Below are 24,364 nucleotides of genomic sequence, written 5' to 3' on the forward strand. Positions count from 1 at the left end.
TCTCCAGTTGTGGCACGCGGGCTCAGTAGTTGCAGCGTGCACGGGCTTAGTTGCCCTGCAGCATGTGGGATCTTAGTTCCCTGACCAGGGATCGAACCCACATCGCCTGCACTGGAAGGGGGATTCTTAACCACTGGACCGCCAGGAAGTCCTGTGACAAATTTTTTAAAAAGGTAGGTGGGATTCAGAAGAAATAACTCTTGAATATTAAAAACCAGATAGCAGACATTAAAAGCTAACTAGAAGGGTTGGAAGATAACATTAAGGCAAACCCTCAGAAAGTAGAGAAAAGACAAAGGAATGGTCTCACACCAGCCAGAATGGCCATCATTAAAAACTCTAAAAATAACAAATGCTGGAGAGGACATGGAGAAAAGGGAACCCTCCTACACTGTTCGCAAGAAGGTAAGTGGGTACAGCTATTATGGAAAACAGTAAGGAGGTTCCTCAGAAAACCAAAAACAGAATTACCGTATGATCCAGCAATCCCTCTCCTGGGCATATATCCAGACAAAACTCTAATCCAAAAAGATACATGCAATTCTATGTTCACAGCGGCACTATTCACAATAGCCAAGACATGGAAACAACCTAAATGTCCATTGACAGAAGAATGAATAAGTGAGCTGGAAGACAAAATGGTGGAAATAACTGCTGAGGAACAGAATAAAGAAAAAAGAAAGAAAAGAATTGAAGACAATCTCAGAGACCTCTGGGACAACAATAAACGCACCAACATTAGAATTATAGCGGTCCCAGAAGAAGAAGAGAAAAAGAAAGGGTCTAAGAAAATATTTGGGGCTTCTCTGGTGGCGCAGGGGTTGAGAGTCCACCTGCCGATGCAGGGGACGCAGGTTCATGCCCCGGATCCGGGAGGATCCCACATGCTGTGGAGCGGCTGGGCCCATGAGCCATGGCCGCTGGGCCTGTGCATCCAGAGCCTGTGCTCTGTAACGGGAGAAGCCACAGCAGTGAGAGGCCTGTGTACCACAAAAAGAAAGAAGGAAAGAAAGAAAATATTTGAAGAGATTATAGTCAAAAACTGCCCTAACATGAGAAAGGAAATACTCACCCAAGTCCAGGAAGCACAGAGAGTCCCATACACGATGAACCCCAGGAAAAACACACCAAGACATATATAAATCAAACTAACAAAAATTAAATTCAAAAGAAAAAATATTAAAAGCAGCAAAGGAAAACAAAAAATAACATACAAAGGAATCCCCATAAGGTTATCAGCTAGCTGATTTTTCATCAGAAATTCTGCAGGCCAGAAGGGAGTGGCAGGATATACTTAATGTGATAAAAGAGAAAAACCTACAATCAAGATTACTCTACCCAGCAAGGATCTCATTCAGATTTGATGGAGAAGTCAAAAGGTTTTCAGACAAACAAAAGCTAACAGAATTCAGCACCACCAAACCAGCTTTACAACAAATGCTAAAGAAACTTCTCTAGGCGGGAAACACAAGAGAAGAAAAAGACCCACAAAAACAAACCCAAAGCAATTAAGAAAATGGTAATAGGAACATACATATCTATAAACACCTTGAATGTAAATGGATTAAATGCCCCAACAAAAAGACACACACTAGCTGAATGGATACAAAAACAAGACCCATATATATGCTGTCTATAAGAGACCCACTTCAGACCTAGGAACACATATAGACTGAAAGTGAAGGGATGGAAAAAGATATTCCATGCAAATGGAAATCAAAAGAAAGCTGGAGTAGCAATACTCATATCAGATGAAATAGACTTTAAAGACTGTTACAAGAGATAAGGAAGGACACTACATAATAATCAAGGGAATCAATCCAAGAAGAAGATATAACAGTTATAAATGTTTATGCACCCAACATAGGAGCACCTCAATACATAAGGCAAACGCTAACAACCATCAAAGGAGAAATCGACAGTAACACAATAATGGTAGGCAACTTTAACACCCCACTCCCACCAATGGACAGATTGTCCAAACAGAAAAAAATTAAGGAAACCCAAGCTTTAAATGACACAATAGACCAGATAGATCTAATTGATATTTATAGAACATTCCACCCCAAAGTGGCAGAATACACTTTCTTCTCAAGTGCACATGGAACATTCTCCAGGATAGATCACATTGTGTGTCACAAATAAAGCCTCAGAAAATTTAAGAAAATTGAAATTGTATCAAGCATCTTTTCTGACCACAAAATTATGAGATTGGAAATCAATTACAGGAAAAAAAAACCTGTAAAAAACACAAATACATGTGGGCTAAACAGTGCACTACTAAATAACCAGATCACTGAAGAAATCAAAGAAGAAATTTAAAAATACATAGAAACAAATGACAATGAAAACACGACAACCCAAAACCTATGGGATGCAGCAAAAGCAGTTTTAAGAGGGAACTTTATGGCAATACAATCTCACCTCAAGAAACAAGAAAAATCTCAAATAAACAATCTAGCCCTACACTTAAAACCACTAGAGAAAGAAGAACAAAGAAAACCCAAAGTCAGTAGAAGGAAAGAAATCATAAAGATCAGGGCAGAAATAAATGAAATAGAAATGAAGAAAATAGCAAAGATCAATAAAACTAAAAGCTGGTTCTTTGAGAAGATAAACAAAATTGATAAACCCTTAGCCAGACTCATCAACAAAAAGAGGGAGAGGATGCAAATCAATAAAATTAGAAATGAAAAAGGAGAAATCACAGCTGACACTGCAGAAGTACGAAGGATTATAAGAGACTATTACAAACAACTATATGCCAATAAAATGCACAACCATGGAGAAATGGACAAATTCTTGGAAAGGTACAATTTTCCAAGACTGAACCAGGAAGAATTAGAAAATATAAACAGATCTATCACAAGTAATGAAATTGAAACTGTAATTTTAAATCTTCCAACAAACAAAAGTTCAGGACCAGATGGCTTCACAGGTGAATTCTATCAAACATTTAGAGAAGAGCTAATACCAATCCTTCTCAAACTCTTCCAAAAAACTGCAGAGGGAGAAACACTCCCAAATTCATTCTACAAAGCCACCATCACCCTGATACCAAAACCAGAAAAAGATATCACAAAAATAGAAAACTATAAACCAACATCACTGATGAACATAGATGCAAAAATCCTGAACAAAATACTAGCAAACAGAATCTAACAGCACATTAGAAGGATCTTACACCATGATCAAGTGGGATTTATCCCAGGGATGCAAGGATTCTTCAATATATGCAAATCAATCAATGTGATACACTATATTAACAAATTAAGGAATAAAAACCATATGATCATCTCAGTAGATGCAGAAAAAGCTTCTGACAAAATTCAACACCCATTTATGACAAAAACTCTCCAGAAAATGGGCATAGAGGGAACCTACCTCAACATAATAAAGGCTATACATGACAAACCCACAGCAAGCATCACATTCAAGGGTGAAAAACTAAAAGTATTTCCACTAAAATCAGGAGCAAGACAAGGATGTCCATTCTCACCACTCTTATTCAACATAGTTTTGGACGTCCTAGCCATGGCAATCAGAGAGGAAAAAGAAATAAAAGGAATACAAGTTGGAAAATCAAAAGTAAAACTGTCACTTTGCGATGACATGATATTATACATAGAGAATCCTAAAGATGCCACCAGAAAACTACTAGAACTAATTAATGAATTTGGTAATGTTGCAGAATACAAAATTAATGCACAGAAATCTCTGGCATTCTTATACACCAACAAGAAAAAATCAGAAAGAGAAATTAAGGAAACACTCCCATTTACCACTGCAACAAAAAGAATAAAATACCTAGGAATAAACCTGCCTAAGGAGGCAAAAGACTTCTACTCAGAAAACTGTAAAACACTGATGAAAGAAATCAAAGATGACATACAGATGGAGAAATATACCATGTTCTTCGATTGGAAGAATCAATATTGTGAAAATGACCATACTACTCAAAGCAATCTACAGATTCAATGCAATCCCTATCAAACTACCAGTGGCATTCTTCACAGAATTGGAACAAAAAATTTTACAATTCGTATGGAAACACAAAAGACCCCAAATAGCCAAAGCAATATTGAGAAAGAAAAATGGAGGTGGAGGAATCAGGCTCCCCGACTTCAAACTATACCATAAAGCTACAGTAATCAACACAGTATGGTACTGGCACAAAAACAGAAACATAGATCAATGGTACAGGACAGAATGCCCAGAGATAAACCCACACACATATGGTCACCTTATCTTTGATAAAGGAGGGAAGGAAACACAGTGGAGAAAAGACAGCCTCTTCAATAAGTGGTGCTGGGAAAACTGGACAGCTACATGTAAGAGAATGAAACTAGAACACTCCCTAACACCATACACAAAAATAAACTCCAAATGGATTAAAGACTTAAATGTAAGACCAGACACTATAAAACTCTCAGAGGAAAAACACCCTTTGACATAAACCACATCAAGATCTTTTATGACCCACCTCCTAGAGTAATGGAAATAAAAACATAAATAAACAAATGGAACTTAAATAAACTTAAAATCTTTTGCACAGCAAAGGAAACCATAAACAAGACAAAAAGACAACCCTCAGAACTGGAGAAAATATTTGCAAAGGAAACAACAGACAAAGGACTAATCTGCAAATTATACAAACAGCTCATGGAGCTCAATATCAAAAAAACAAACAATCCAGTTAAAAAATGGACGGAAGAAAAAAAAAAAAATGGACGGAAGACCTAAATAGACATTTCACCAAGGAAGACATACAGATGGCCAAGAGGCACATGAAAAGACGTTCAACATTACTAATTATTAGAGAAATGCAAATCAAAACTACAATGAGGTATCACCTCACACTGGTCAAAATGGCCATTATCAAAATATCTACAAACAATAAATGCTGGAAAGGGTGTGGTGAAAAGAGAACCCTCCTGCACTGTTGGTGGAAATGTAAATTGATACAGCCACTATGGAGAACAGTATGGAGGTTCCTTAAAAAACTAAAAATATAACCACCATATGACCCAGCAATCCCACTACGAGGCATATACCCTGAGAAAACCATAATTCAAAAAGAGACATGTACCACAATGTTTACTGCAGCACTATTTACAATAGCCAGGACATGGCAGCAACCTAAATGTCCATCGACAGGTGAATGGCTAAAGAAGATGTGGCACATATATATAATGGAATATTACTCAGCCATAAAAAGAAACGAAATTGAGTAATTTGTAGTGAGGTGGATGAACCTAGAGTCTGTCATACAGAGTGAAGTAAGTCAGAAAGAGAAAAAAAAAAAACCATATCCTAACAATATATATGGAATCTGAAAAAAAAATGGTACTAATGAACCTAGTCGCAGGGCAGAAATAAAGAGGTAGACATAGAAAATGGACTTGAGGACATAGGATGGGAGGGTGAATCTGGGGCGAAGTGAGAGTAGCATTGACATATATACACTACTGAATGCCAAGTATGTGGCTAGTGGGAAGCAGCAGCATAGCACAGGGAGGTTGGCTTGGTGCTTTGTGATGACCTAGAGGGGTGGGATAGGGGGGATGGGAGGGAGGCTCAAGAGGGAGGGAATATGGGGACATGTGTATGCATATGGCTGATTCACTTTGTTGTGCAACAGAAACTAACACAGTATTGTGAAGCAATTATACTCCAATAAAGATCTATTTTTTTAAAAAAGATACATGCACCCCCTATGTTCACAGCAGCACTATTCACAATAGCCAAGACATGGAAACAACCTAAATGTCCATCAACAGATGAATGCACAAAGAAGATGTGGTACATATATACAATGGAATACTACTCAGCCATAAAAAAGAATGAAATAATGCCATTTGCAGCAACATGGATGCAACTAGAGATTACCATACTAAGTGAAGTAAGTCAGAAAGAGAAAGACAAATACCATATGATATCACTTATATGTGGAATCTAAAATATGACACAAAGGAACATATTTATGAAACAGAAACAGACTCACGGAGAGAGAACAGACTTGTGGTCACCAAGGGGGAGGGAGTTGGGGGGGAAATGGAGTGGGAGGTTGGGATTAGCAGATGTAAGCTATTATATATGGAATAGATAAACAACAAAGTGCTACTGTATAGCACAGAGAATTATATTCAGTATCCTATGATAAACAATGCTGGAAAAGAACATTTTTTAAAAAAGAATTATATATAGGGACTTCTCTGGTGGCACAGTGGTTAAGAATCCACCTGCCAATGCAGGAGACACAGGTTCAAGCCCTGGTCCGGGAAGATCCCACATGCCGCAGAGCAACTAAGCCCATGCACCACAGCTACTGAGCCTGCACTCAAGAGCCTGCGAGCCACAACTACTGAGCCCGTGTGCTGCAACTAGTGAAGCCCACGCACCTAGAGCCCATGCTCTGCAACAAGAGAAGCCACCGCAATGAGAAGCCCGCGCATCGCAACAAAGAACAGCCCCTGCTTGCCACAACTAGAGAAAGCCCGAGCATGTCAATGAAGACCCAACGCAGCCAAAAATAAAATAAATAAACAAATAAATATAAATGTATATATTTTAAAAAGAATGTATATATATATATGTATAACTGAATCACTTTGCTGTACAGCAGAAATTAGCACAACATTGTAAATCAACTATACCTCAATTTTAAAAGAGGAAGGGAGAGAAAGGAATGGGGAAAAGGAGCGAAAAGACAAAAGAATTCTAAAACCAGTCTTCAGGGCTTCCCTGGTGGTGCAGTGGTTAAGAATCCTCCTGCCAATGCAGGGGACATGGGTTCGAGCCCTGGTCTGGAAAGATCCCACATGCTGTGGAGCAACTAAGCCTGTGCACTACAACTACTGACCCTGCGCTCTAGAGCCCATGTGCCACAACTACTGAAGCCCGCGCACCTAGAGCCCGTGCTCTGCAACAAGAGAAGCCACCACAATGAGAATCCCGCATACCACAACAAAGAGTAGCCCCCTTTGCTGCAACTAGAGAAAGCCTGAGCGCAGCAACGAAGACCCAACACAGCCAACAATTAATTAATTATTAATTAATTAATTAATTTTTTTAAAAGCTCTTAGAACATCCACCTGGCACACACTTAATTATTCAATACATTATTACAGAGACTAATTGAAGATGGATTCTGTGATAGATTAAGGACCTCATCTAGACCAGGGGTTGGCAGATCATGGCCCATGGGTCAATTCCAGCCACTGCCTGTTTAGGCAAATAGCTTATAGGAGCAGAGCCACACCCATTCATTTTTGTGTTATCTATGGCTGCTTTTGCACTAAAACGAATGAGATGAGTAGCTGTGGCTGAGATTCTATGGCCAAAAAGTCTAACATATTCACTATGACGCCCTTTACAAGGAAAGTTTGCTGATTCCTGATATAGATTATTCCTTTTAGTCCTAACAGCCCTTGGAAGTTGACATTTTTCACCCTTATTTTACCACAAGGGAAACTGAGGTTTAGAGAAGGCAAATGACTTGCCCAGATTCACAGACATTAAGTATTGGGAACATGATAAAACTGTCTTTTGACAATAACATATGGTCTCCTGTTACGAGTCATTTCCGCACCTCATGGGAACTTTGTCTTGTAAGGAATCAATGAGAGGACACAGTAGGTCATAGAATTCCAAGGTATTTAAGTATTGAGCCAGCCAAGATATCATGAGTACTCTCACTGGAGCTAAAGGCCATCCCATGTATCTTTGTCCCTTTACTTTTTCAGAAGTGACCCTGTCCACTGGTGCAGGAGCACCAACCTTGTTCTGGGATCTCAACCAACACTCTACTCCTTCCCACTGATTCCCCCTATATCTCTATCACCCCTTCCTCCAGCAGAAAGCCTGACCTTTTAAGGTAAATTCATTCTACAGTTGGCTCAACATAGCCATCATAAAGGACACTCTTGTCCGTCTCTGTCAGAGTTCTGCCAGCCCACACTGAGGAAAAGCCCTCATTCCCAGGCTCAAATGAGCACAGAGGTGAGAGTAAACCAGATCCAACTCTCCAGAGGGAAAGGCAGTCCCAAGCTAGGATACAGGGTCCAGTCAGGTGAATTCATCCCAGGCTGCAGCACTGAGCTATCACAGGCTAGAGCAAAGAGTCGTCCCAGGATAGAGTTTTTTGAGGGCAGGGAATGTCTTATTGCCCACAGGGCCTACTTAGCACAGGGTTTGACACAAAAAAATATGTCCAACAAATAAGAGCTACGATCGTTATGTGTTCATAAGTGTTTGCTAAATAAATTAATCAAAAAATAATGGTCTTGTTACAAACCTTTCAGCACCAGGGTAGTTAAACACATATACAGTCTTATAATTTACAAAATTATTTTTCACATTCCCTATCTAAACTCACCCTACTAACAATGTTTAGGGAAATAGAGAAAGCTTTTAAACCCCATTTCACAGAGGAAAGGAGATTAAGAGATTAAGTAACTCAGACCAACTTCACACTGCCAGGGGGCGGGGGTGAACCCAGAGAGGACTCAACAGCCTGTGTTTCTGCCAGAGAACCAGAAGCAATGACTGAATGTGTCTGCCCACTCCTTGCCACACCACAGGCATGCCCTTCTTTTTTCTCTATCTCTTCCCTTCTCCCTAAAGGTCTCATTTTTCCTCCCTCTCCCATGTCTCAGGTTCCATAAAAAGGATTCCTTGACTGTACTAATGATTCTATACTAGATACTGTTGCCTTTTTAACAAGTGTGCCTGAGTTTCTACCCAAGGTTTCTCTGCAAAGTTTCATGTTCTAATAACAGAAGGTAAAAAAAATTTTAAAGGCCACCTGCATTTAAGAGATCCGTACACTGGCTTCCCTGGTGGTGCAGTGGTTGAGAGTCCGCCTGCCAATGCAGGGGACACGGGTTCGTGCCCTGGTCCGGGAAGATCCCACATGCCGCGGAGCGGCTGGGACCGTGAGCCATGGCCGCTGAGCCTGCGCGTCCGGAGCCTGTGCCCCGCAACCGGATAGGCCACAACAGTGAGAGGCCTACTTACCACAAAAAAAGAAAAAAAAAAAAAAGAGATTCGCACACAACTCTGTTTTCTTTACTGAATCACAGTGATTGGATTTCAAATGTATTTAGCGTCCCTGCCTGCCTCTTATGCTATTGTCTCTCAACCTAACTGCACTAAAGGTTTGCAGGATCTACTGTTAAGTAGTTAGTCAGACATGAGCAAGTCCCCACCCCATCCTGAACAGGGTCATCGTTCCCTCCCCCCACCTGGACACTGGTGATCAGAACACACCCAGAGATCCTCCGTTTTTTGGTCAGGACCACTAAGTTTCCAACCTCATCAGGATCAAGCAAGATAAAACCAGGGCTTCCCTGGTGGCACAGTGGTTGAGAATCCGCCTGCCGATGCAGGGGACACAGGTTTGTGCCCCGGTCCGGGAGGATCCCACACGTCGCGGAGCTGCTGGGCCCGTGAGCCATGGCCGCTGAGCCTGCGCATCCGGAGCCTGTGCTCCACAACGGGAGAGGCCACAACAGTGAGAGGCCCATGTACCACAAAAAGAAAAAAAAGCAAAAAAACCCACAAACCAGCAGCACAGGTTGGCACAGGTGCACCAAAAACTAAAAAGTAGCACAAAGTAACCTGGGGTTCATGATGCCATATTTGTAATAAATTAACATTACAGTTTTGCACACACCCCCAACCCCGTGGGTTTCACTTGGGTAAGCGCCTGAGCACAGGAGAAAAGTTATATAAGCTAAAGCTGTCAGCCAATCAACTTGTCAAATAACACAGGACACATGAAGGGACCACCACCCTAAAAAACCCAACCCTATTCCCATTGCGAGGCTGCTTCTGGTTTCCAGACAGCCTGCTCTCCTTTCCCGGGAACATACTTTCATTTTGCTTAATAAAACTCTTGCTGCTTAAAAACTGCTCTACGTCTCTCGATTGCATTCTTTTCTTCGGGAGGACAAGAACCGAGGAATTGCCATTTCCTTGGTAAAACTACTTCCCCTAGTACAAGTACAAACTCCATGTACTGGAAAGCCTTTTTAAAACTTTTTTTTTTTACCGCACTGCGCAGCTTGTGGGATCTTAGTTCCCCGACCAGGGATTGAACCCGGGCCACAGCAGTGAAAGCATGAAGTCCTAACCACTGGACCACCAGGGAATTCCCTAAAACAATCTTATAAAACAGACAGCAAATCCCAAAAACATGTTCAGCAGACACATTTGCCCTGGGGCAAGTTCCAAGTACCCATATATTCAGCAACTCAGAAAACATTCCAACCACAGTCAGCGTGAATATGGGTCAAAGTCATCCAAGACCTCATGCATATCAGCTGTCCTGAGGAATACATGTCAGGGGCAGCCCAAGCAAGCTCTTGCTTCCTTCCAGAGTGCTTCTTTCAGATTCTGACACTCTCCACCCTCCAGGTGGGACATGGACAGGTACAGTGGCCAAAAGAGTGGCCAGAATGGAGAGGGCTGCATTAATGCTGGGGAAGGAGATGAGGTTCAAGTGTTACAGTGCAGCAAGGCGATTATTTGGCTGTTTTTGCCTGGGAATATCCATCTACCCAGCCATCTACCTCTGAAGCTGTGCTCTACACCTGGCCATGTAGGGAGTATATCTCCCTTGAAAGCCTCATACAGTGACACCTCAGCCTCACCACTCTCCAGCAAACACAGATTGCTTGGAATGAGGGACTAAGCAATTAATCACAGCAAGAACTCTGCTGTTCCTGCACTTCAAAAATGACATGGTTCAAAAGGGGAACGAACAAGGCGTTTCTGGGGCTCTCCTGGAGGCCCGTGGCTGTGAAGACATTGTGGGGAAATTTTTGGCCACACAACATGGGCAGAGTAGGAGGAGATTCTTCTATTCTCATGCCACTTCATTGTACAAGGACATCAAGCCTGGGTCTCACTGTCCTTCATTTTCAGGAAGCTCTGGATTATAAGGTGGCTTCATTAAACAAGTGAATGAGGTCAGTATCAGCCTGCTGCATGTCCTGAGGCAAGGAGCTGGTATGTGAAAGGGTTTATTCAACACACCATCATCACTAGAAAGTCAAACTTGGTGATGGAATTAAAAAAAGGTCTTTCAGCACCCTTGTGCGTGCCTATTTCCTGAAAAACTTTGAGGATGATTGTACACTTAGGCTTGAAAAGACACAGACACTGAGATGCTGTCCACCTGGTATTTTCTCTGATACTACTCTGTTCCTCCTTGAAAAGGGTTCCCAGAATCAATTCCAACATGTGTGTGTGGAGGCTTCCCCACACCAACAAGGAATTCTTAGACACCAGCAGGTGTCTGAGAAATCAACTCAGTTCTGACACTAGCTACCCAGGTAAAGGGCTCAGTCTCACAAGACCACCCTTCACTTCAGACGCCAGTGGCAAGCCCAGGTCCTTACCTGTGCTTCTGACCAACCGGCTACAAATCAGAGGTTCCCAGGACATCCTCCTCGGGTCCAACTGATCTGCTAGAATGACTCACAGAACTCAGGAAAACCCATGTACTCACCAGATTACTGATTTATTATAAAAGGATATTAAAGGATACAAATTAACAGCCAGATGAAAAGACATATGGCGAGGTACGGAACAAAGGCACTTCTGGCCTCTTAGAGCATGGGGCCCTCATGTGAGCATGAGGAAACACTGTCGATCTCCAGGTGGAAGCTCTCCAAAAATGGGACCAAAAGCTGTCCTTTTGGGTTTTTATAGAGGCTTCATTACATACCTACTATTGACTAAATCATTGGCCAATGGCAACTGAGTTAATCTCAGGCTCCTCTCCCCTCTTCCTGAAAATCAGGGGGTGGGACTGAAAGTTCCAACCCTCTAATCACAGAGTTGGTTCTCCTGGCAAACCACCCCAATCCTACTTCTAAAAGTCACCTCATTAACACAACAAGAGACACCTTTATCACTCTGAACATTTAGGAATTTCCAAGGGTTCTGGCCATCTGGATGACCAAATATATATTTTCCTTATAAATCACAACATCCCACTCCTCTTCCTCCTCCCAGCGTTCACCCCATTCATTCAGGAATCCCTGCAGCGAACCCAGCTGAACTGTGAAGTGCTCTGAGAATGCCTTTAGCGTACCATGACTTTGCCCACAGTGTCTAGAAGTTTGGTGACTGACTCCACTGCACAGGACCAAATAATAGCTGAGTCCAGCTCCTGCATCTTAGAAGCCAAGAACAAACCCTTGCAGCTGGCCATTCATGGCATCACCCTCTGATCACAGAAACCCTGCAGTAACTGCTTTGGTAAACCGCAGGCTGCTATTCTCTGCAAGAAGCATTCTGTCAGGAGATTCTCAGTCATGTCAACAGCCTCTACAAAATCAATCAGATATTAAACAAAACTCCACTTACCTTCTTCACTCTGGTGAAAACGGCACACAAAGAAGGAGAGATTTTCTTTGGAAGAGACACCAGTGTTCCCATCTATGATCACACTCAAGAATTTGGCTGCTTTTACTGGCTCCGGGAACTTGTTCTGGGTTTGGAGGCCTGTTAGCTTATCAGTTCATTCTGCATTTGTTCAGCTATTTCGAGCACCATGTGGTACGTAGCTAATTTTCTTTTTCAAAACTGGGTCCAGTTCTGTAATATAATGTGAGAACGCATATATAACCTTGGTGTTAGTGAGCCTTCTATGCAACAGAATATTCTGTGTTCCACAGAAAATGAGGAGTTTAATGATCTATTTTAGAGCATGACAACTGTTTGTCAACAGCTTCTAATACTCAAAGGCAACAAAAGCCACCAACTTTGCTGTGGCCTCACCATGTTCCTTAGATCTGTTTCCCAAGTATTTTTTTAAAATTTATTTTATTGAAGTATAGTTGATTTACAGTGTTGTGTTAACTTCTGCTGTACAGCAAAGTGATAGTTCCCTGTGCTATACAATAGGACCTTGTTGCTTATCCATTCTATGTATAATAGTTAGCATCTGCTAATCCCCTTGTTCTATCACCATATTTCCTCAAATATTTTCTTGACACTGGACCAATCTGTATTGGCACAGAAACCAACACTAACTCCTTGGTTGTTAAACGGAAAAGACAAACCACAAAATACCCCATCCAGGCATTTGGAGTATTAGACAAACGTGCACTACTGAAAGAAACTGGGCACTGTATCCCAAGAGTCCTGACCCATTTCAGGGTCCATCAGCCTCTTTGGGAACTTGAAGTTGGAAGTGAGCAACCACTGGCTTGCTAAGTAAGCTTCATTTGATCTCACTCAGGTTCCTGTGATTTAATAGGCCAGTGGCCTCCTCATGATGGACATCTTGCTCATCCAAGTTGATGTCATCACCTGTGGTGAGTTTACCTCCTGCTTTGCAATAGAAAAGATCTAAAATTTCCCCATGGATGAAACCCTCAGGGTACCTTCCTGCTATATCATCAACACTTGTTAAGTAAAAATTAGCTCTGGGGACTTCCCTGGTGGTCCAGTGGGTAAGACTCTGCGCTCCCAACGCAGGAGGCCTGGGTTCAACCCCTAGTGGGGGAACTAGATCCTGCAAGACGCAACTAAGTCCACGTGATGCAACTAATATCTGGCACAGCCAAAATAAATAAATAAATATATATTTTTAAAGTTAGCTCTGAGAAAGTAAAACCTGCATGGCTAGTCACTGGGCAGGAAAAACAAATACAAATAAAGACAACTGTAAAGTTAACAGGAAACAATATTTCTGCCAATGAATGCTACATCTATGAAGGGTCATAACCCTCTTCTTTGAGTGACTACTGATTTCTTACTCATTGAGAAACTATGTTCTCTAAAATCAAAGATTCTCAGAAACTTTGATGTTTTACCTCTTATCAGTAAGAATGAAACAGTTTCAATTTACAACCCAGGGGCAAAGCTTCAGAAAAGGGGTTTCTGGACAACATTTTCAAAGAAACAGGACCATGGGTTCATTTTGCTGTCTAGTGCTGATATTGACCACTTTAGAAAGTCCTGCTTTCCTTTGAGTCTATCAAAACAGTGTTTCATTTAAATTTCATCTAAACTTCACATCTCCCCACAATCCTATAATCCTCTCCTTAGTGGTCTTAGGTTGACTGGGCTTGGACCCTGTCACGTTCAGCTTCCAGGCTCCTAAGATGAAAAATTTGAAAATAGATGTGTCAATGAAAAATGTTGCCTGACATATCAGTAAACAAAGGCTCTTGCGGCCATCAACCCATCAACCACTAAAGCCACCCCAACTGTGCACTCTGAGGGGATTCAGGATGGAAAAAAGAACAGTATATTGGTCCTAGATAGCTAAGATGTATATCAAAGGAATAAATTCAATGCGCCCAGACTCTTGCAACATTCCATACACAAAAAAGCCCTAAATTCATTAACTTGAGATGTCTGTTTTTTCTTTTTTTTCCAATTGGGATAGTTGTTTTTGGTTTTATTAACAGTAATCTTTTGATGTTCCACTACCTGGTTTTTGTTGCAAAACTCGTATATATCCTGGCTCCTCCCTTGCCTCTCTGGTGCAGTCCCCCAAAGCGATCTGAGAGGCTGTCTTCCTGGCTTAGGTCCTCAGAAAAGCCACCAAATAAAAAATAATTCTCAACTTTTAGGTTGTGCAGTTTCTTCACTTCACAGATGTAACGTGCATTTTTCATTCCTAAATATATCATGCCAGGTAGGCATACATATGACGGCCATGCCAGTTCCACCATAACCGGGATTGGTTCATATCTCAGAAAGGTTACAGGAACAAAGATGTCAAGGTTCTGCGTAGCTTTTGCTTCACTTCTTGAACAGGTTTAGATTTTTTTCTCTTTTGGGCCCCAGACAAACAGTTTGTCTGCTAAACTGAAGCCTCCATCCCTCATGACTGAAGGGAAAAAAAAAAACCGAGATACATCTACTCAGCTGAAGCTGACAGATATACTGGGGTCCAGCGTGTACAGGTGGACAGCTCTGGCCACGCTGACACCCGCAGGGCTTCTGGAAACAGCGGGGAAGGGGGCGAGCTGCTGCCCTCCCCCGCATCGCCCGGCCTGGAGCCGACATCAGCGCTACCCCTCTGCTCGGAGCCTCAACGCTGAAAACCGAAGCAGGACGTCCGCCCTGCCCTTCACACCCACTCCTTGCCACAGACAGGCGCTGTGGCGCGCGGCTTCAGAGGAACATAATTTCCAACACAGCTCACGCCAACAACTGACGAAAGACCTGAGCTCTAGAGCGTTCTGCGGCCGCCATGTTTGTAGCAAGCACGGACCTTGACCCGCCTTTCCTCTCAGTGATTGGACGCGTAGGGACGGCGTACGGCAGGGGCGTGGCTCCGCAGGGAGAGGCCCCGCAAAATACCGGATGGGGCCAGGACGCCATCTTGGATCCTGGCGTCGTCCCCGACTTGCCCATCCTCCCGGTGATTGGACGAACCGGTTGGATGTCCTGGAAGGGGCGTAGCCGGCCAACCAGACCTGGGCGGGTGCTTTGTCTGGTTCTCTAGGGTTTGAACCCTATAGATGCCTAAGATGCTCTTGCTTATTACTGGACGCCGGCGATGTAGCGAGGTACAGAAGGCTTCCTTGGAGAATTATCTTGCCATTATAATGGAGCTTTGAAGAACTCTGAAAACCGCCTGGTGCTGCTTTGAAAGGTGTCTTAAGACGCTTCTTCAGGGACTTCCCTGGTGGTCCAGTGGCTAAAACTCCGCAATCCCAATGCAGGCGGCCTGGGTTCCATCCTTGGTCAGGAATCTAGATCCCACATGCTGCAACTAAGAGTTAGCATGCTGCAACTAAAGATCCTGCATGCAGCAACGAAGATCCCGCGTGCCGCAACTGAGACCTGGTGCAGCCAAATAAATAAATATATTTTTAAATTTTTATTTATTTTTATTTTTGACTACGTTGGGTCTTCGTTGCTGTGTGAGGGCTTTCTCTAGTTGCGATGAGTGGGGGTCTACTCTTTGTTGCAGTGCGCGGGCTTCTCATCGCGGTGGCTTCTCTTTTTGTGGAGCACGGGCTCTAGGGGCGTGGGCTTTAGGGGCGTGGGCTTCAGTAGTTGTGGCTCACGGGCTCTAGAGCGCAGGCTCAGTTGTAGCACGTGGGCTTAGTTGCTCCGCGGCAACTAAACCCGTGTGCCCTGCACTAGAAGCCCCTTTAAAAAAAAAAAAAAAAAAAAAAAAAAAAAAAAAGATGCTTCTTCAAGGATGGGCTTCCCGGGTGGCGCAGTGGTTAAGAATCGGCCTGCCAGTGCAGGGGACATGAGTTCAAGCCCTGGTCCAGGAAAATCCCACATGCCGCAGAGCAACTAAGCCCATGCGCCACAACTACTGAGCCTGTGCTCTAGAGCCTGAGAGCCACAACTACTGAACCCGCGTGCGACAACTACTGAAGCCCGCGTGCCTATAGCCTGTGCTCCGCAACAGAGAAGTCACCCAATGAGAAGCCGGTGCACCGCAACGAAGAGTATCCCCGCTCACCACAGCTAGAGATAGCCTGTATGCAGCAACAAAGACTTAATGCAGCCAAAAATAAAATAAATTTTAAAAGAAAATAAAATCCTGGTTTCCTTTAAAAAAGAAGATGCTTCTTCAAGGATGCACTGTCATTTTTCAGGGAGAACGATGGGGAGCACCTTCTAGGAAGAGTGGGGCTGACTGCATGAAAAGCCACGAAACGTAGCTATAGCGGGATTAGGGGTGAGGGGTGCAGAATGGCCAGAGAGAAGAAGCTAGGAAGGGGTTGGGGTGAGATTATGGAAGGCCTTGAATGGCTAAGGAGTTTGGACTTTATCCTGTAGATTAGGTGATAAAAATGGACTTTTGGAGGACTTTAAACCAGCGTGACATAACCATTTAGTGAACTCTAGAAAAATGATTCTGTAACTGAAGAATCCCAGTCTTTCCCAAAGTATGTTCAGTGAACCACTTGGGGAGCTTGTTTATTAAATGCAGATTCTTGCCCCTCTGCAGACCTGCAAATCAAGATTCTCTGGTTGTACAGCCAGGAAACACATTTGGGGGAAAGAAATGCACAAATCATAAAGGTAGGGATTTGAAAGTTCACAAGCTGAACACACTCGTGTAACTAACACCCAGACAAAGAAACTCTCCAGCAGCTCAGAAACCCCCCTTCCCCCTCCAGCCATTGCTGACTGCACCAGGGGTAAAAGTGACTACTTCTAATATCATAGATTAGTTTGCCTGTTTTGAATTTTCTAGAAATGAAATCACAGAGTATATACTCTGTCTGGTTTATTTTTCCCAGTGTTGGGTATAAATTCATCCATGCTGTCCCCATGTAGTTGCTGTTGAATCCATTACTACAAACTTCCACAATTTATCCATTCTCTTGTTTATGGCCTTTGGGTAGTTTCTAGTTTGGGGATGTTACCAAGAAATTGCTGCTATGAATATTTTTATTCACGCATTCTGCTTTATAAATTATAAAGCAGGATACCAAGGGCTAAAGACTACCCAATTATTGAGCCCCTCCCTATTCAGGTACTGTACCAAGAAAAGATTTCAAGGTTCTGCTTTCATGGAACTTATGTCAATTGGCACAAAACTACAGCCTAAGTGAATGGAAAAATCAGTCGAACAATTGCCATTATGATAATAGCTCTAAGGAAAACAAAAAGCTGAGCTAGAAAAGGAAGAAGTAGAACAACTGCAATTTTTTTATGTGGTAGTCAGGTTAAGTCTCAGAAGAGGTATCTAGAAAAAAAATACAAGACATAAGTTGCTACTGCTATTCAATGAGTATGAAGAGGGAAGGGCATTCCTGGCAGGGGAGACACCATGTACAAAAGTCACAGCACAAGACAGTTTTTGGTGGCCTGGTCAAGATCAGTGTGGCTGAAGAAGCACAATGGTGAAGGAGGGATGGCATAAGATGTGTTTGGATATAGGAACACATGATGTAGGGCCTTGTAGGCCAGAGTAAGGAGTTTAGATTTTATTCTAAATACTGTAGAAAGCCACTATTTTATTCTATGTATTTATTTATTTATTTATACATCTTCTGGACACAAGTCCCTTATCAGATATTTGATGTGCAAATATTTTCTCCTATTCTGTGGGTTGTCTTTTCATTTTCTCTCTTTGTTTTGGCTGTGCAGCGCGGCTTGCAGGATCTTAGTTCCCCCATCAGGGATCAAACCTGTGCCCCCTGCAGTGGAAGCATGGAGCCCTAACCACTGGACCACCAGGGAATTCCCTGTAGTACTTTAAAAAGAAAGTGATGTGATCCGATTTATTTTTTAAAAAGATCCCTCTGACTGGTGAGCAGAGAACAGAGTAAAGGGAGCAATGGAGAAGGCAGGCCACTTAGAAGCTGCTAGACCAGTCCTGGGAATATACACTGGCAGAGAGCTTAGAGGAAAGGACTGAAATACATTTGGGAATTGTCAGCACAATGATCAACACCTTAAGGATGAAAGTTAACGTTGCCATATTGGGACAAAGATATATCCTGCGGGTGTTCTGATGTGATGCATCAAGGGCACGGCATTTCTACCAAAAAATGTTCTGATGTGATGCATCAAGGGCACGGCATTTCTACCAAAAAATGCACAATCTGAATCTAATCACGATGAAAACTACAACAAATCCACTTTGAGAGACCGTCTACAAAACAACTAGCCTGTATTTTTAAATGTCAGTACTATGAAAGACAAGAAAAGGTTTACTACAGATTTTAAAAGACTAGACGTGATAACTAAATACAAATTGTAACCCTTCATGAGATCATAGACAAGGAAGATTTCTTTTCATTTGCTGGAAATGACACAAATGGAACAACTGATAATATTTGAATAAGGAGTGCAGATTAAATAATAGACTATGTAGGAATTCCCTGGCTGGTGAGGATTCTGGGATTTCACTGCCGGGCCGGGTTCGATCACTGGTCGTGGAATAAGATCCCGCAAGCTGTGCCGTGGCCAAAAAAAGAAAAAGACTATGTTATTATTAATTTCATGAGTTCGACCACTGAACTGATTATGTAGAATAATGTCATTGTTTTTAGGAAATATCACATTTAAGTGTGTAGAGATAAAGGAACATCATGTCTGCAATTTCCTCTCAAATGGTTCAAAAAAAAAGATTAAAAGATAAAGCAATGGTAAAATGTTACCACTTGGGGAATCTAAGTGAAACGTTTCTGTGAATTATTTGTACCAGTTTTGTAACTTTTCTGTAAAGTCTGAATTATTTTAAGATGAAAGGTTAATAAAATTACTGGAGTCACTTACAGAAAAAAAATCTAGTATTAAGCCATCAGTAACATTTAGACAAAAAACGGGAGTGAACGTACTGAGTAGCGGAACGAAAGATGGAAGAACGTTAAAATAGGAAGTCGAAAGGAATGAGGACAGAGTCAAAACGGAAAGCACAGCTTCTGTACCTTCACCCTTAAGTCTTAAGAGACAACCTTCCTACAAATTACCCGCGGTATCAACTAAGCCAATCCAGCGATTCCAGTCCGGGAAAAGGCGCGCAGCTTCCGCACGCTCCGGAGAGCTCCAGCTTGTTTTCCCAGTGAGCATGCGTGCGCTTATGGGCGAACGTCCCAACCAATCGGTGCCCACGTCGGCGTCTCGTTCATTGCAGGGGCGGGGCGGCCTTCTACACATGCGCACAGCGGGGTGGGCTTTCTTCCTTTTCGCCGAGCGCCGCCAATATGGTGAGTGTTCCAGCAGTGGGCTCCGGATCTACCTGCCATGCCGTTCCATCTCTGCTTGGGTTGGGGACTGGAGGCGCGGAATGGCGCCCAGTGGGTCTTAGGTAGAGCGCGGTTAGGGTCCTCGGGTGGACAGGACATGGAGTTGGGAGCTTTCCGGGTGCGCGCCCGACGAGCGCGTGTGGGGCCCGGTAGGCCTGGCGCTGCTTGGGCCACGCGTGCGCGCTTCGGCCGCCTGCGCCGGACCGCTGGGGTGGCCAGTCGCTTGGCCCGGCCGCTGGGGCCAAGCCGGGATGGGGCTGGTGATCCGGCCGTGCAGGCCCCGTAGGCCTGGAGGCCAGCGGGAAGTTGGCTTTTGCCGCCGCCTCTGTGGATTTCGTCTATCTACGTTGTTCCATGTGCACCTGGGCGTGTTACCCTCAACATTCTTTTTCCCTGTTTTTAACCACACTACCTTTAAGCTGCAGAGCCTTGCAAACTAGGGAGTATGTTTAATTATTTTCTCTCCCCCACCTCTCAATTTTAGGTGTTCAGGCGCTTCGTGGAGGTTGGCCGGGTGGCTTACGTCTCCTTTGGGCCTCATGCCGGGAGGCTGGTCGCGATTGTAGATGTTATTGATCAGAACAGGGTAAGTGCAAAGGAAGGGTGTCACACCTTCACATGGCAGTGGATGGTATGCAGTGTAGATGATGACGGTAATTGTCCCAACAGCCGTCTTAGGATAGGAGTACTACGGGTGGTAGCTTTATTTTAGGAAACAGCCAGCGCAGATAGAGATTAGGAGTACAGACTTGAATTGGCGGGTACTGCTGGTTTGAGTAATACTTGTGCTTCTTCAGCTAGGCAGAGTTTTTAACTGATTATGGGTTAAAGCATAGGTGAGGTTAAAATCAGTTATTATGTTTAAAGCAAGTTTAGAAGAAAGCCAGGCACACAGAAATCCGTAATTTGCTATTGTAACTATTAGAGCACCACAACTGAGGGATTGACCAAAGGCCGTGAATAATCATAAAGTTATTTGTTGGGAATGCAAGGGTTAAAGATTTTAAATTATATGTAGTTGGGTTTTATGCTGTGCTACTGTTGCTAAGTCTTTTTAACCTTTAAAAAAAGCATTTAAATATAAGGATTTGATGATTCTGGAAGGACTAACATATAGAATATCTGCATTTTGAATGCTGTTACCTTTTTACATGAGATCCTTGATTTTACGTCTTCTAGGCTTTGGTGGATGGACCTTGCACTCAAGTAAGGAGACAGGCTATGCCTTTCAAATGCATGCAGCTCACTGACTTCATTCTCAAGTTCCCACACAGGTAACTATCCACTAACCGTCACCCCTCCCCTAGTTTTGTTAATGCTAGCAAAAGTTTGCTTAGTTTAATTTAAAAATGTTTTTGCTATTTTGTTGTTTTTCTCTTGAGAGCATAGTAAGTAGCGTGAAAGTGAGAGCAGTTTAGAAAAGGGATTTACATCATAGAAGTGGACAGGCATTATTTACTTCTAAAATGCCCTGCGGTCCGGTAGTTCTCTGGCTTTCCCTTTATCCAGATTTCCCATCCTTTTTCTCTTGTTCCCCTTTCTTTCGGGTTTTACACAACAAAAGCCTCCCTATATATGTGGTTCCCCCAACATACGTTCATCCATTTTAGCTTCAGAACAAAACTACTGATTGTCTCCTGCAACTCATTAGTTGAGCTTTTCGTATGTGTTGGCTATTAAGTATTTAATATACATCTTCTTATGACAGCCACAAAGAGGTTCTATTCCCAGTTGTTTATAAGGGATTAAGGCAGTCATTCTGTGATTCTTGACATGATTTATGTTATAGAAGTTAAACACTATGGTGTGTTGCTGTGAAGTGACAGTTGTTTGCAATGGAACATGTGCTGTGACATATTACTAGTTTATTTTCTAAGCATACAGAGTTTTGATATTTGAAAGGAATTTCAAAATGATTATAATTCCATTTTATGGTGTTTGAACGCAAATCTTTATAAGCGTTATTGTACAAAATAAAAGCATAAGGCATAAGGGTTTACTTTACATTATTCTTTATGAAAAGGAAAATGCTTTCTACACACCCACTATTTGAGTGATATTATATACATGATCAGGTGATTTTTAAACTCAGAAAGTGGAATGGCTTGCATATTTTTATTAAAATTGTGTGTTTGAGATTATAAGATCCTGGCTTAGTGAACACCGTTCAAACAAGTAAAAGATATTGATACATTGTGCCAGGTGGTGTGTTTTCTATGGAGACACCTAGAGCTGGAAGTAGAAAAAATGAGAAGGGTTCTTTTGGCATTTTCCTTATGCTTTTTTAATTTGAGGGGTATAAATTGTGCTTTTTCAGAGGATGAAAAGCTGTCCTTGGATCTGTGTGGCTTCAGAGATGATGTCTATCTGTTTATTTTTTGGCTACACCGGGTGTTAGCTGCGTCATGCGTGTTGGATCTAGTTCCCTGAGCAGGAATCGAACCTGGGCCCCCTGCATTGGGAGCACGGAGTCTTAGCCACTGGGCCACCAGGAATGTCCCAAAGATGATTTCTTAATCTATGGTCTTGGCTCTTTCTAGTGCCCGTCAGAAGTATGTCCGAAAAGCCTGGGAGAAGGCAGATATCAATGCAAAGTGGGCAGCCACAAGGTGGGCCAAGAAGATTGAAGCCAGAGAAAAGGTAATGATTTAGAGTCATTTGAATTTGGACCTTTTCTGGGGAGCATTAGAAGGTGGTATGACAGGGATTGTTGTTTTTTTAACAGAAAGCCAAGATGACAGATTTTGATCGTTATAAAGTCATGAAGGCAAGGAAAATGGTAAGTTTTTAATTAATTCAGGGTTGTTGTATTCCAATCCTAAACTTGTTTGTCTGGTTAATTTTGCTTGCCTAGGCTTATAGACCAAAGTTGACTTCATAGGAGTCTTAGACATCATAAGGGTTGTCTTCTATACATACATATTCCATACATATAAGATGGACATGTGTTTTGTATGCATATATGATTAACATTTCTATTGAAATTTTTCAGAGGAACAGACTAATCAAGCTTGAAGTTAAGAAACTTCAAAAGGCAGCTCTCCTGAAGGCGTCTCCCAAGAAAGCACTTGCTGCTAAGGGGGCAGCTACGGCAGCTGCTGCAAAGGTTCCAGCAAAAAAGATGACTGCTACGGGTAAGAAGGCTCCAGCCCAGAAGGTTCCTGCCCAGAAAGCTGCAGGCCAGAAGGCAGCACCTCCTCCAAAGGCTCAGAAGGGTCAGAAAGCTCCAGCCCAGAAAGCACCTGCTCCAAAGGCATCTGGCAAGAAAGCATGAGAGCATAAGAGGCTGTTATAAACAGAATAAAGGTTCTTTTTGACATGCTGGCAAATCTGTTTAATGCATGGATTAAAGTCTTACTGGGGCTGGGATTATGAGGCAGATTGATGGTAGGGTTGTTAATGTTGTCATTGGAGAATCAGTTCCTTAGTCCCACTCTGCCCAGATTCAAAGGCATCACACAATGTCATAAGTAATGTTCTCATGGGAAATCATGATAATTAGACCACTGGGTTAATTTTTTCCCTTGTACAAATATATTTCCCATAAATAAGTAAAATCCCAGCTGCTTTTGATGTTCGAGTTTAGTAAATTTTCTTACAAAAATAAACTAGGAAAACAAATACATTATACATTGGTTCCTTAAAGTTTCTGGTTCCGAATCATTTCTAATCAAAAGCTGACTTCTGAGCCTCACTGGGACAAGGAGGACAGCTCATTTTTGCTTGGTGGTATTAGTAGGCAGGTGATACAGTGTAATAGTTTCTGTGATGGAGGAAATACAGGCAATTTTGGGTTATCTGTCCTTGTCTGAGGGGGTTGTCTAAAGTGGAATCTTAAGCTTCCACCCAAAAGAAAGATGGTGTAAGGGGAAGGGTGGTATGAACTTCAGGAATATAGAGGACTGGCCAGAGACCACCGGACCCGGAAGCCAGTTGTTGAGTCTGTTGGGCAGTGGGGTGTAGGAAGCTGTAGGGTGTTTTTATTTTTTAATTTATTTTATTATTATTGTTATTTTTTTTTTTTTTGTGGGACGCGGGCCTCTCACTCACTGTTGTGGCCTCTCCCGTTGCGGAGCACAGGCAAGGGATGTGCAGGCTCCGCGGCCATGGCTCACAGGCCTAGCCGCTCCGTGGCATGTGGGGTCTTCCCGGACCTGTGTCCCCTGCATCAGCAGGCAGACTCAACCACTGTGCCACCAGGGAAGCCCGAATAGGGTGTTTTTAAATGGAGTGATACCTGAGATTCAGATCGTGTGCTGTTGAACTGAATGAAACGAGGGAACAAGTGTGGGAAGGTCAGATGGTGTCAAGCTTGGCAGTATTCCTTACCTTGACGAGAGTCCAAAACAGTGGCAGTGGTGATGCCATTTGGTAGGCTTGGTATTAATGTAAATAAGTGATGTCTTCTACTAGTCTCTTGGTTTACCACTGGTGCTTCTGTCCCACCTTTTCTTCTTGGATTAAGTTGTTTTTTTAAGTTTCACGAACTGCATTCTCTAGTATTCCAGGTCACGTTCATGAGTAATAAACTTTTGAATGCTTACTTGTCAAAGTATTTTTATTGTGTGCTTATGAGTTTTTACAGCACATCTGATAGCAAATGTTTGGGTTTTTTTGTTTTGTTTTTTCCCCCACACCATTTCTATAACTCTCCACACTTCAGT

At 42.7% G+C, this 24,364-nt stretch overlaps 1 protein-coding gene and 1 long non-coding RNA gene across 2 annotated transcripts in view; one reads left to right on the forward strand and one right to left on the reverse strand.

The window, feature by feature from the left end:
- The window catches only part of LOC136794992 (uncharacterized), a 146,236-nt gene extending 130,996 nt beyond the window's left edge, over window positions 1–15,240 (reverse strand). Inside the window, exons 1-2 of the long non-coding RNA XR_010842630.1 lie at window positions 14,455–15,240; window positions 12,379–12,609 (exon numbers count right to left, since the gene is read on the reverse strand). This is a non-coding gene — a long non-coding RNA (uncharacterized lncRNA). The remainder of the gene's footprint in view (window positions 1–12,378; window positions 12,610–14,454) is intronic.
- Window positions 15,241–19,570: 4,330 nt separating this feature from the next.
- RPL14 (ribosomal protein L14) lies at window positions 19,571–23,029 on the forward strand. The gene is made up of 6 exons (XM_059075883.2): window positions 19,571–19,661; window positions 20,185–20,286; window positions 20,880–20,974; window positions 22,241–22,340; window positions 22,426–22,479; window positions 22,693–23,029. The coding sequence occupies exons 1-6, from the start codon at window positions 19,659–19,661 to the stop codon at window positions 22,972–22,974; spliced, it is 636 nt and encodes a 211-aa protein (XP_058931866.1). The 5' UTR covers window positions 19,571–19,658; the 3' UTR covers window positions 22,975–23,029.
- The last annotated feature ends 1,335 nt before the right edge of the window (window positions 23,030–24,364 follow it).

Source organism: Kogia breviceps, chromosome 10 (assembly GCF_026419965.1).
Source record: "Kogia breviceps isolate mKogBre1 chromosome 10, mKogBre1 haplotype 1, whole genome shotgun sequence".
In the NCBI taxonomy this organism is placed as follows: Eukaryota; Metazoa; Chordata; class Mammalia; order Artiodactyla; family Physeteridae; genus Kogia; species Kogia breviceps.

Bases quoted from the DNA above. Each gene is read 5' to 3' on its own strand.
- RPL14 (XM_059075883.2), top strand. The intron at 20,975-22,240 runs GTAACTATCCAC...GGCTCTTTCTAG, and splicing joins ATTCTCAAGTTCCCACACAG to TGCCCGTCAGAAGTATGTCC. The intron at 22,480-22,692 runs GTAAGTTTTTAA...GAAATTTTTCAG, and splicing joins TCATGAAGGCAAGGAAAATG to AGGAACAGACTAATCAAGCT.